Raw genomic sequence first — 12,669 nt, 5'->3', positions numbered from 1 at the left:
AGGAATGGGAATTGACGGGGTTAGGGTTACAAGCTAGAGTCCCATAATCCGTGATCTGATTGCTGCCTTGGAGTCTCTGTAACAACAGCCACAAGTCACCATCCCAGAAAAGACAGAGGCATGTAGGGAATAAAAAAGAACAGGCAAAGGAAGAAACCAGTAAAATCACCCAAGCATGTGTAAGGCAACTGTGCCATGTAGAAAAGCTCCAGTACCTGAGTCAGTCGAAGCTCTCCACAAAGGCAGCACACAACACCCAAGCCCAGCTGGTTGCTCCCTGGCCCAAGGCATCCATGTTAGCACAAAACACCAGCTTCAGCCCACCTTCAGTTTGCTGGGCACCTAGGGTGGGTTGTTAAGCTTGAGGAGTACTCAGGTGAGCTCAGGCATGTGGAGGCCATATTTGGGAGTGTGTTAGGGTGTTCATAATGACTTTCTCAGAGCAGGACTCCTCAGTGGGAAGGAGCTGCCAGTGAAGTTTCTGACTGACTGAGACCTCTTAACTCATGCACATCCCTCTGGTTCTTACTGCAGTCAGGTCTGGAGGCTTTTAGGATTACAGAAGTGACACCTCTACCACCTTTGATCTGGTTTCAAAACCTTTCCCACTCCAGCAGCAAGCTCTTAACAACTGTATTTATACTAACAAGTTTTATACTAAAAATGGCTTAAGCAAAGGTGTACAATTAATCTGATAAGAGAAGTGTCTGTCAGAGGGAAAGGACCTTACTACTACTAGGCATAATGTTCACTGCCAAAAGACCTTGACATTTCTCAGGCCTTCCACACGTGTTACAAATTAACTCACAGTGCCACCAGCACCTCTCATTACAACACTGCCACCACAGGGCTTGTAGAGGGTGGTTTGGCCTTACAATTAATCTGCCCTTGACTTCAGCACTGTCAATTAAGAGATACAAGCAGTTTGGTGTACATCAAAATAGACTGGTCTTTACCCCAAGTCAGCTTAACTAAGTGTGTTCCAGTTAAACCCATTCACACCAGGATTCTGGGAGACCAGTTGTCATCTAGCTTGGTCCCATAGACCATGATGCTCACCACTGCTAAAATCAGCCCAAGTTGTAAGCATCAGAGAAAAAAAAAAAAAAAAAAGAGCAAGACTTCTTTTTAAGTTATGACAATGGGGGTAGATTCCTTTACCCAAACTAAATAAATTGCACTGCCTTTTTCCCCTCACATGTAGTCTAGCATTATATGTGCAAGAACTACTCCAGGCAGCTTCAATTCCTTTTGCTTACCCTACTCTCTGCATTTATGTTCAATAGTTCAGTAACAATAAATACAAAATAAAAATAAAATAGCATATATTTTGTAACTGACAATCCATTTCCTGAGCAGCTGGTTGGAGCAGACCTGCTTCCTGGCCCTTCTGATCTCTCTCCAGATTGGACTGGTTAGATTATCTGGAGGAAGGCAGCACTGTCTTCTGAAAAGAGGTGAGTTGAGCCAGCAGAGAACTGAGCTTATGCATTTTTCTAGTCACAGTAGCTGATGGCTTTATGAACATTGAGTGGACATCTCTGCTAACATCCTAGAAAAGGAGCTCAGAGCAATAAGGAAAAAAGCCTCAACTAACTACCAGTCTCCTCCTTTCCCTGCACTGTCTTCTGAAAAGAGGTGAGTTGAGCCAGCAGAGAACTGAGCTTATGCATTTTTCTAGTCACAGTAGCTGATGGCTTTATGAACATTGAGTGGACATCTCTGCTAACATCCTAGAAAAGGAGCTCAGAGCAATAAGGAAAAAAGCCTCAACTAACTACCAGTCTCCTCCTCTCCCTACAGGGAGAGCTTCTGAGAGTATCCACTGCAATTAGTTCACCAGAGCCCCCCTCCCACATGCAAACAGCTGCATTTATTGCACAGCACATCACAAGGACACCATATCCTGAGCTCTGGTACTAACATATGAACTAGAGCCCTGTCTGCAGCACTGCATGAAGTGTGGGGAGCCAGGCTGCTCTAGCCCTCATTTGGGCTTTTCCACCTACCTTCCTCCAGTCCCACAATTGAACCTCACTTGACAGCTGATGACAGGGAATAACCTACCTCCCTAGGGGCCTGAAATAATAGTTACCCAACTCTAAACAAGGGCAAAGCACTGGAGCACTCAGTGTGTTCCCAGGGAACAGAAGCAAGCAGAGTGGTGCCCTACATCTGTCCCCGGCCAACACGAAGACTCCCAGAGGACCAGAGCCTACAGATTCTGCATGACATCAACAGCAAGTAAACAGAAGCCTGGCAGAGCTGGAATTACAGCCACCTGTCTGAAAATGCCAAAAAGGAGTTTCTCCACAGGCTGGACAAGAAGTGGTAGGATAAGAGAAGAGAATTTCAGCTGTAATTGTAGCTCTGAGATGGCCAGCCCCATTCCTAGAAAGGAGAGAGGCTGGGTGTTGTCCTGAGCTAATAACAGGGGCACAGCAGGGATTTAAGGGGGTTTACTCACTGTGTGGTCATTATTCAAATTGGCCTGCTGTCTTCGGAGATCAGCCTTAATGAATGCTGGGAGAGAGGGAGGAAGAAAGATGTGAAGGCAATTAAGTCACAATGCAGCACCCAAATCAGTTTCCCCAGGACTCAAAGGGGCATCAGAGGCCCCAGAGGACTCAGGAATGCATTACATCGAGCAACGGAAACCACTCTTCTGGGTGAGGCAGAGAGCACTTCTGAGACAGGGAGGACAGAGATTCCTTATTGCAGCATGCAGAATGTGCATCTCTGAGACCCCAGCAAGCAGCCAGGGAAAGAAGCCTTGGATCTTCTTGTAACATAAACCAGATGCTTCAAAAAGCACAGCAGCATTGCTATGGGACTGCTGTGTGAGTTCTGCTCTACCCTGCACATGCCACTACACACAACAGCCCTTTGATTCATATGCCAAGCCCAAGGGGAAGAATCACAGCAGAGGAACACAAAAAAATTTAATTACCTGTCAAAACGGTGCCCAGGAACAGGAAGGAACAAAGAAAGAGGTTTCCTGCCTTCGTCCCAAAGCGATCCATTATTTGCCCTTGGCTGATGGTGAAAGCAATGCCAAAAATCTACGAACAAACAAAGGCAGTGTCGAGCTGTGATGTTATTGTAAAGTAGCCCAAGCAGCTTCCCAGCTTTACTGAAATAAAGAGTATATGGGCCAGCCAAGCTGTTGGCCTTCCAAGGCTGAAGTTTTGTTATAAACACACCCAGAGGCAACTCCTTGCAGTGGATGGGAAGACAGGTCAATCTGAAGGCTGGAATTCCATCTCTCACTAGAGAAGAGCCAGGTGCTAGACTGTTAGGAGCAATGTCAGAAAAGGCAAGGATGACTGGCATCCTGATGGATTTTCCTAAGCAGAAACAGAATGGGTGCCACTAGAGAAACACCATGAGGAACATAATTCAAAAAGCCAGGTGCCAGGGTGCTTAGATCTGCAGTGCATTATAATAATCACGGACAAGAAATCAAAATCAAGGCTGGGAACTACAGTTTTATCTCTCTGCCTGTAAAGAGGCAAGCAAAGGGAAAACAGCACACCTACTTGTGCTGAAACATTAAGGAGCCCTGATGATGTTCCTTCAGATTCTGGGTATGTCAACTCTGCAGCAAACTCAAAGCCCAGAGGGAGGTATCCTGTCATGAAAAACCTGTAAAGAAACATACAGAAAGGAAGACTCAGCAACTGCCAGAAGGAAGACTGAAAAGGCCCATATCCCTTTTGAGATGCTTCACTGACTGCACAGGACTGTTCCTCTAGGGTTCTAGGCCAGGTCTCTGCAGGACAACTGTCTGCATGTCAGCAGATGCCACTGGTCCTCCCCAGCACAAGGCAGCCACAGGTCCTTCCTGGCAGATGGCAGGATTGGCAACAAAGCCCTTGAACATCAGTGGGGGCTCCACATGGTGCCACAGGGAGCCTTAAGCACCTGGCAGCAAACAGTCCAGCAGGTAGTAACAAAGTAATATTTCAACTAACAATGAGATAAAGGCAACAATGAGATAAAGGCAGCTGCATCTAAAGTGAAATAGTAAAATTAAAATTTTGGCCAGCATAAGCATGTCCAGCTAATGGACAGGCAGGATGCAAGGCAGGTGGAGAGAACTACAGGAGGGCTTTGCTCAGGAAGCCAGAGAGCAGGCAGCTGCTCCACTGTCTCCCACTGAGCCTGCACAGCCACACCAATGCTGGCACCGCCCGTGCATTGTGCAGACAGGGAAGCTGCACTGCAGCAGCAGGGACTGCTGGCTCCCCGTGTTACCAGTTGCCCAGGGCTAAGGTCTAGAATAACTGCTGCCAACTGCTCACTGCCAACTGTCTGCCGCAACCAACTCTCCTGCAGACACAGCTACTCCACCAACTCACCACCAGGACAACTGGCCACTGACCAGCAGGTGGTGCTCGTTCAGCACCATGAGCAGAACCTGGGCAGCAGCAGCTCTGCTCATCGTGCTCTGGTTTTCCAAGGAAGCTGAATATATAGAGGAGTCCAAGTGTATGAGTCACACAATTTGTAACACAAAAAATTAACAATAATGAGATAAAGGTACTTAATCATTCCTGCCCATTGGTCATCTATGGGGCTGTGGTACCACTTACTTCCCAAATGTTTTCATTTGATTACCTGGAACATTTAAGGCAGCTGCAGCTGAGCAGGGCCACACTGAAGTCCCTGACTCTAATGAAACATGTGTTAAAGAGAGATGGAAAGAGTAGATATTTTTGTCCCTAATCCATGCAGGAGCCACACACACACTCCTGTGCCATGAGCTTTGCTTATCCCCTCACAGCTCACACGTGGAGGAAAGCAGCCTGCACATAGACTTACCCCAGCATGCCTGCAGTCACAAAGACCACCCAGAGGTGGCCTAGGCTCAGAGTGAAGGTGTAGATTATCATTCCCACCAGAGACATGATATAGACGACCATTGTTGTCTGTCTGCAAGAAAAAGCAGAGTCAAAGTATTATTTAATCCAGTCCTCCTTTTCACCCATTGATCCCAGTATAGTTTGCAGCATGTGGTCTAGGAAAAAGAAAAAGAAACAATAAAAAAGGTTGTACAGCTTTCTTACAAGTTTACCCCAGATAGAGGAACTGGACAAACAGAGAGAACGGAAGGGCCTGCACACACAAGAGGGCAGCAGGAGAAGCAAGAACAGGACCTAGGAGTTTTAGTATCCCTTCCTCATGACTGAGGGCTTTGCTCCCTGTGGGGGTGGTATGACATCTATAAGGAAGCACCTATGAGCCAGTTAAGAAGCTCAGATCCTACCATGGACTGACAGTTCCCTGGTCATGGATGGTACAAGCCTCAAGGGGGAGAACAAGAGCCAAGAAAAAGATCATTCACTTTTTCTTGGGAACTCTGTACTATAACCAGTTGGACACACTTATAAGAAGGAGCCAAGGAGGTTGAGCAGCCCTAAGCAGGAAAGCAAAGCTAAGAGGTGACAACACTGCTGCACTGTTACAAACCTGTATTTTTCAGTGCTATCCAAAATCCCTTTCGCTGCTGCTTCATCCTGTGTTTAAACTTCCTACTGTACCTTGAGAAATGAAGTGTAAGCCAAGTTGCCCCCACAGCCTCACCCTCAAGCCACAGGAGCATTTAGCAGGGCTAGTGCCAGTTCCACAGCCAATGGTGGCAGAACCATGAGCCCTTATCTCTGAGCAGAGGGGACAAAGAGACCCCCCCTGTGCCTAGGAACAATGTCAGGCAGATCCTGAGAACAGCTGGACCTGCAGCCCAGCCAGGCTGAGGAACATCAGCAGACTCAGTTCTGCAAGACACAAGCAGCAGCCCAGGTCAGCTTTACCAGAACTGAAATGTTAGCAATTGTCATCCCTGACTAGACACCAAGAAAATCCTTCCCACATTCAATAAACAAGGCTCTTTGTAGAACAGGAGGCAGGAAGTAGGCCTTCACAGTACATAGAGAGGAGAGGGAGGAGAAGGATGGAAAGAGGGGAGGTGAATCCTTTACCTGACTGAAATTTATTTAAGATCTTGAAAGCAGAACAGTTACCAGACTTGACAATACTTTCTGGCTAACATCTTTTAGGAAGAAGTTAAACATATAATCACAAGCTACTTGTGTGCTTTTTACTACTTAATCCATTAAAGAATATGCTTGGTATCAGTTCCTAGAATTCTACTAAATAAACTAAACCTCAAACTATTTTCACTTTTTGTTTTTTTCTTTTTCATGCAAATGACCACTGTCAAAAATCCAACCCCAAACAGGCAGACAATACTATATTGTGTAATAAAATGTTTCCAGTACACTGTATTACTACCAATAAAACCAGAATGTTCCAGATAAGGTTGTGTCCTCCCTCACTGCTGCAATGACTGATTTCAGTGGGGCTCATGCTTATACAACTCAACCAAATACAGGCTTGAGAAGCTAATTTCAGACTTTAACTATTGATTCATGCTTAGAAAGGTTCATATTGAATGTACTGAAAGGCTAAACAACTTTTTGCTGTTGTTTGCATCTTGTTTTGTGCCAAAGAGGTAGGCAAATTCCTTAACCTCCAATGCTGTTATCATTTCTAGAAAATGTTATTTCCAATGCATTCATGGAGGAAAAAAGTTATCCGTGAAGGCAGCATAAAGGGGCTGATTACTTCTGTTGTAACCCATTACAGAGAGCTGCTATACGGCCAGCACACAGCCTGGAGGCTGCAGAAGACAACCTTAAAGACCAACACAGGAGCTGAAGAGCAGCCCCAGAAAATGAAAAAGAAGCAGGTAAAGGCCTTTTTCTGCTCAATATTGGTTCCTCAGGTATCTCCTGTGAGTTCTTATGCCTCCCACCCCTTGACAAGCAGCCATAGAGGAAAAGTGCCGACGAGGAGAGGGCCTCCAGGCTAGAATTACAGCTTCCTGGGCTGCACAGACCAAGTCTGAACTGGGTGCTCCTTCCATAAACAGGAGTCTCCAAACTACATAGCAGTCAGTGCTAAAACACAGTGCAGGCCTTCAAGAGATGGCTGTGGCCCTGAGAACCTTAGTCGCAGCCAGAAGGGACACTTGGCATGGTTTTTTTATTTTTTTTTTCTCCTCACAGGCAGTTTTGGTGTCAGTGCAAAACTCTTTAGGATAGTCCCACAAAATCTCTCCCAATTTCCTAGGCTTTTGATTCTAAGTCGTTTGTATCTGATTCACTCAGTTGTGACAGTTGCTAACAGTTGCACTTTGCCCTTCATCTCCAGGCAAAGGTGATGATTGAGTTAGTGATCAGATGCAGTCAAGCCTTTGTTTCACATTGATGCTGCGTCATTAGTCAAGCTGCAAGGAAAAAGTTCCCAGAATAATGGAGCCCTCCACTGAGAACTGGAGCAGGCAGGCTCAAAGAAGCAGGCAGCTCTTGAAGGTGTTTTCCATTGGCACAGCAGAACTAAGTGGGGGATAAAATGGAGAAAACTCTTTAATCTTGCCATGGGTACCTCATCTACCACACATTAATGAGCTCTAGGAGACTATGAGCACTCCTCACTGACCTCCATGAATCATTAGGCTCCAGCAGGGCAAAACAAATTGCCTTGAATGCTGTGAAAATCACACACCAAGAAGTGCCCTGAAGCCATGCATTGCAGGCTGTCTGCTTGACACAGTCCCTAGCTGGATTTGAACAGACAGCCCTGAATGCAACTCCTGCTGCAGGAAACAGCCTCAAGCACTCAAGCAGACTTCTGCTAAACCAGACTTCAGCATACTCTGAGCACACCACTGAGGACAAAAAATGAGCTGTAGTGCCCAGCAGTCCAAGCAAGATCCAAAATTTTGATAGGGGTTTAATTGAGACACAGGTAGATACTGGTGCACAGGAAAACAAAGAAAGCCCTAGGGAAAGCCACAAAGACAGGGCGTTTCTCGGGAAGTGGCCTTTGTCACCATGTTCACTAAGGACAAGGGACACCAGGGCATGGAATAATGCCCAGTTTTGCTTGGTAATCCTCTTATCATAGCCATAAATATCTTATGGGAGAGGTAAAAACAGAAAGGAGAAGCATAAAGGAGAAGCAGATTCACAGAGGATACTCACACAGCATTCTGGTGGTTATTGCATTAGCAACCTGTTCCCATGATAGCCCTACAGGGCCTGATAATTATCATTGTCTGGAACAGGTATCACTAGTTTCCCTAACAGGCTGACTAGTGCAATGAGTGCAGGCTGAAAGTTGTGTGTCCTGCTCTATCACCTTAGTACAACTGGGGTTAACCAACCCCCATGCTCTGGGGTGTGGGAAGGAAGCCCAGCACATCCATGTGGAAACAGTGCTATGAAGGCACTGTTTACAAGTCTCTGCAGCGGACCCAGAGGGGGATCTGTGAAGGAGCAGACATGCTTGTCACTTAGGTGAACTTAAGCTGCCCTAATATTCATCTGATCTGCCCTCCCCAGCCACATTCTCTGCCCTCTGAAGAGGCAGATTAAAGAGTTCACACAAGGGACTGTAAGAAAGAGAGACCTTAGAGAAAAAAGCCAGCCAGGGCCAGCACAAGCATAGAATAGGACTGAAATGGAGAGCACAACTCCTTGCTGTTTAGCCAACTCCAGAGGAAGCCCTGGAGTAAGGAACAGACATGACCAAGCCCAGCCGTGTCTCACAAGGTCACTTGGACAAAGAAAGCCAAAGGGATGGGAACAGACTCACGGGGGATTAGAGCTGCAAAAACACTGGAGTCAAGCAACATCTGAGGCAGTAAATGAACAAGGGGCAGAAGGAGGCTACAGCCACATGCCAGTGTTTTAACTGCTCACTGGGATGTTGTGTGCAGCTCCTGAGTGCTCCACTGTACAGACTGGGATTACAGGTGGCTTCCACAGGCTTCGCCATGAGGACAGCACATTCCAGGCTGCGCAAGACTCTGAGCAAAGGCATTGTCCCTATACTCCCAGCAAGATCTCACTGCTGAAACCACTGAGGTGTCAGATGCTGGAGAAAGGAAGAATTGGAGAAGGTTGGTTTCATTTTCACCACCCCCTTAATCCTTTGGCACTCTGTTTTATACCACTTTCTTCCCATATGAAGGTCACAAAGAAGGACAGCCTTGGTAAATTATTTATATAAAACATACAGGAGGACAGAGTGAACACAAGGACTAACCCAGAAGAGGGCTACAACAAGAAGACCCAAACTTCAGGGCAGGCTAGGCTGAGAGGGCACTCATCTTTCAGTGGAAAAGATCCAACCACCCCATTCTCCAGTAATCCAAGTCTATCCTCTCTCCCCCAGATTTGAATGCACTTTGGGCCTGCACAGACCTAAGTTTAAAACACCACTCAAAGCCCTCTGCCTAGTCAATGAAGAGAGATGGACACTTCTGACACCTTGTCTTGCAGAGATGCAGCAATGACAGCAGAGAACTGTTTGGAACCAGCTGGACCCAAGGCCATGTGAACTTAAAAGCAAAGCGCAGTCAAAGAGAAGTGCTGATCAATCCAGTCCCCAAACCCTTGATTCTGAGCCAAACTCCCCAGCAAATACCAATACACCCAGCAGTCTCCAGGTGTCACAACCCCATCTCCCCACTGAGCCAGGAACATGAAGGATGTATACAGAGCCCCATTTAACTGGATGTCAAAATGTGTGTTCTTTCGAAGAGGTGGGCTGTTCTCAACAAGCCATCCCACCAGAGGCAGCCTCAGTTCTGGGACAGCTCACTTGTCACAACATAACTCGGGCTTTTGTATGTGCCAAATGTATGCCTGCTAATTCCAAAAATAAAACCAGTCCCGGGGCTGCTGCAGGGACTTGCCTGCCAAATAAAAGCAAGAATGCAAGGCCATTTGCTGCCTGAGAATGACAGATGGGGAAAGCCTGACTTAGCACAGCCTCACCCTTTCAAGGAACTGCTGATGGAACTGTAAAGATCAAACAAGCATGTAGAGCTCTGCAATTCCTTCAGTTATTAACCTCACCCTGCTCCCTTCAATCACAGCTGGATCCCATTCATTTGCTTCCCTCTCTCTGCAAGCTGACTGAAAAAAGGACTTGACATCTTTCCACCCTGATTTTCATGTGCTTACGATTTCATTCCTTACACTATCTAAGCAGCAGAAGGAAGGGGAGGGAACCCACCTAGAACATCTGGCGTCTTGACAGGTTTTTTAAATCAGCTTTTAAATGGGGCTAAATAAAGACTCTATAACACTCAAAAATTTTGCTAGTTCCACAGAAATCCACTTTGTGGACTGCAGTGGAAAATAAATTCTTAGCAATGTTTCTCCTCACCTAAGACTAAATCTATCACCAGACAGTCTCTGGGGTCTGTGGGATAAATTCCATGGGTAGCATAGCCTATTTTTCTGCACTCTCAGCCAGCTTTGCCCACCTACATGGTCCCTCCAAGCAAGCAGGGATTGTGGAACAAATCCAGGATATATTTTTTTCCCCCTCTCCCATTCTGCCAAATTTAAAGTCCCAGCTCTGCCTGATGAGCCATAAAGCCCTTCAGCCTTCATGCTGCAACTGTACTACTCCACCTAGGGAGAATCAGGAAGACCATTGGCCCCAGCAGTGCCAGTTGAGGCTACCCTACCACTAGCCCCAGGCTGGGAAGAGACACAGGTTACACTGCACAGTTAGTTAGTGCAGTTCCTAACAGCTGTGTTTCTATTTCCCAGGACTGGAAAATTAGAACTACACAGCAACACAGAACAATCTAGAAACAGCAGCAAGTAATCTGCCATTCTCTGTATTAGTCATCTGCTCCTTTCTGCCAGCACCCCTAGGAGTCCTCAGCTACCATTCTTTCACATTAGAGAAGCCCATTTCCTCTCCATTTTAGACCCCTGTACTTGACAGCTAGGGCCAGAGGCCACTTCAGAAGCTGCAAGCCCAAAGCCAGACAGATTCATCTAAGTTGCCCATAATGAGAACATGCTTTTCTGGCCCAAGATACCAGGTAGAGTAATGGCAGTGGGACTCCACCAGGTAAAAAACTGCTGCAAGGAAAAGGACTCTGAAGTCGCTTTCAGCTCATCACCTGCACATTACCAGTCAAACCCCCTCTCACTCCACTCAACCTGCTCAGATAACAGTTTATAGAACAGTTCTCAAAGCTGGCAGGGAAACTGAAGAGCTGATTACATGGATCCAAGCAAAAGTCAGGAGAGGCACTCTCCATCTTATGGGGCACCCTACAGAGGTCTGTCAGTGACATCTGAGTTCCTAAGATCTGGGAGCTGCAGACACCCAAAGCTGTTCCTTTGCAGATGGCAGAGTATGCTGGCCAGATTCTGCATGCCCAACCCACCAGGCAGCACACCCAGAATCATCCTCCTGCAGCCCCAATACCCTTATTCCTGCCCTAAATACAGCAACATGCCCTCACACAATGCCTCTGGGCACTGGATTCAATGTGCCTTTCATTAAGCTGGACAAAGACTCTCAGAAGCTGGCTTGCAAGGGCTGAGAAATGGTCTGGTACACTCTTAATTCTCCTTGTGCCAAGAACTCTCTCATCCCTGACAAAGCAGCTGCTGGGCCATCTCATCCTCTCCCTATGCCTCCCATGGGATCACCAGAACAAGACCTTGGTTGGTCCCAGTGGAGACTAACACACAGCTCCAAACTTCACTTTAGACTAACTGGATTTTGAATCATATTTTTTTCCTACAGATCCTCCCAATGATTCAGTCCCTGGACTGTGGAATTTAAACTGCACAGGGTTGCTCCTTCCACAGTATGGGGGAAAAGCACAGTCACTTGGGCACATGAGGCAAACAAGGGACTTACTTGTACTTTTTGGTTCTGTCCAACCAGATGCCGGAAATCAGAGCCCCAACCATCCCTGACAGTATAATGGTGAGTCCAATCCTGCCAGCATTCACCTCCTCCCCCTGTGGTGAGACACACAGACACTCACACAAATGCAGGAGCCAAGCCAGAGCCAACAAGAAGCAAAATGCAGAGAACATGAGGAGAAAAAGACCCCAAAATTAGTGTCCCATACATGTCGTCTGCTGGTAACACACTAACCGGAACTAGCCTTTGCAAGAACACTTTTGGATCCACTATGAGCCAATGCATTGACTTATTCTGGCTGAGGAAAAAAAACTGGTTTGGCATTTCTCTCTGAGCCATCCCAAAGAAAAAGGGGATCACTGGCCAGCATGAACAGACACTCCACAAGGAGTCAGCATAAACCAATTAAAGGTTGCTGTCTGGTGTTACGATTTGGACCAGACCCACCAAGAAACAGAAACACTATAAGGCAGCACAGAAAGGAAGTCCCTGGCACACAGCCCCAGCAGCCAGCTCTACAGAAGCTCAGCTACTGAGCATTTCCCCCCTTCTGCCACCAGAGCACAAGTGTGGGCAGCCTCCTGGTACAGATGTCCCAGTAGAAATCAGTGTCAGGAAGAAGGCAGAGGCAATTGCTGGAAGAATTTATCAGAAGGAAATGCTCTCATTTAGGGTGTAAAGGAGCTGTCTTTGCTAGAGCTCACCAGCTTTTGCACAGGTTGGTGTAAAGAAGTAAATTAATCAATGTTTGCCTGCCAGCCAGTCAGCTTGTGCCAGAGATAGCCAGAAGTGCTGTGGCATTGCATTTCTCACAAACCCTCCTTTGGCAACCAGCGCTGGACAACAGCAAGCGTCAGAGGGCCATGAGGGTTGGATGCACTTACTGGGTAATGATGGATCACCATGCGGTTC

At 46.8% G+C, this 12,669-nt stretch overlaps 1 protein-coding gene across 1 annotated transcript in view; it reads right to left on the bottom strand.

The window, feature by feature from the left end:
* FLVCR2 (feline leukemia virus subgroup C cellular receptor family, member 2) overlaps positions 1-12,669 on the bottom strand; it is a gene marked incomplete at its 5' end in the record, with an annotated part of 36,435 nt that overhangs the window by 202 nt on the left and 23,564 nt on the right. The window contains 7 exons of the mRNA XM_009993887.1: positions 6-76; positions 2,468-2,523; positions 2,951-3,062; positions 3,540-3,645; positions 4,825-4,935; positions 11,749-11,852; positions 12,642-12,669. Of these exons, the coding sequence (XP_009992189.1) occupies positions 6-76; positions 2,468-2,523; positions 2,951-3,062; positions 3,540-3,645; positions 4,825-4,935; positions 11,749-11,852; positions 12,642-12,669 (588 nt within the window). The remainder of the gene's footprint in view (positions 1-5; positions 77-2,467; positions 2,524-2,950; positions 3,063-3,539; positions 3,646-4,824; positions 4,936-11,748; positions 11,853-12,641) is intronic.

Source organism: Chaetura pelagica, unplaced genomic scaffold, assembly GCF_000747805.2.
Source record: "Chaetura pelagica isolate M959 unplaced genomic scaffold, ChaPel_1.0 scaffold11, whole genome shotgun sequence".
Lineage (NCBI taxonomy): Eukaryota > Metazoa > Chordata > Aves > Apodiformes > Apodidae > Chaetura > Chaetura pelagica.
This window is presented reverse-complemented; position numbering and strand designations above follow the sequence as displayed.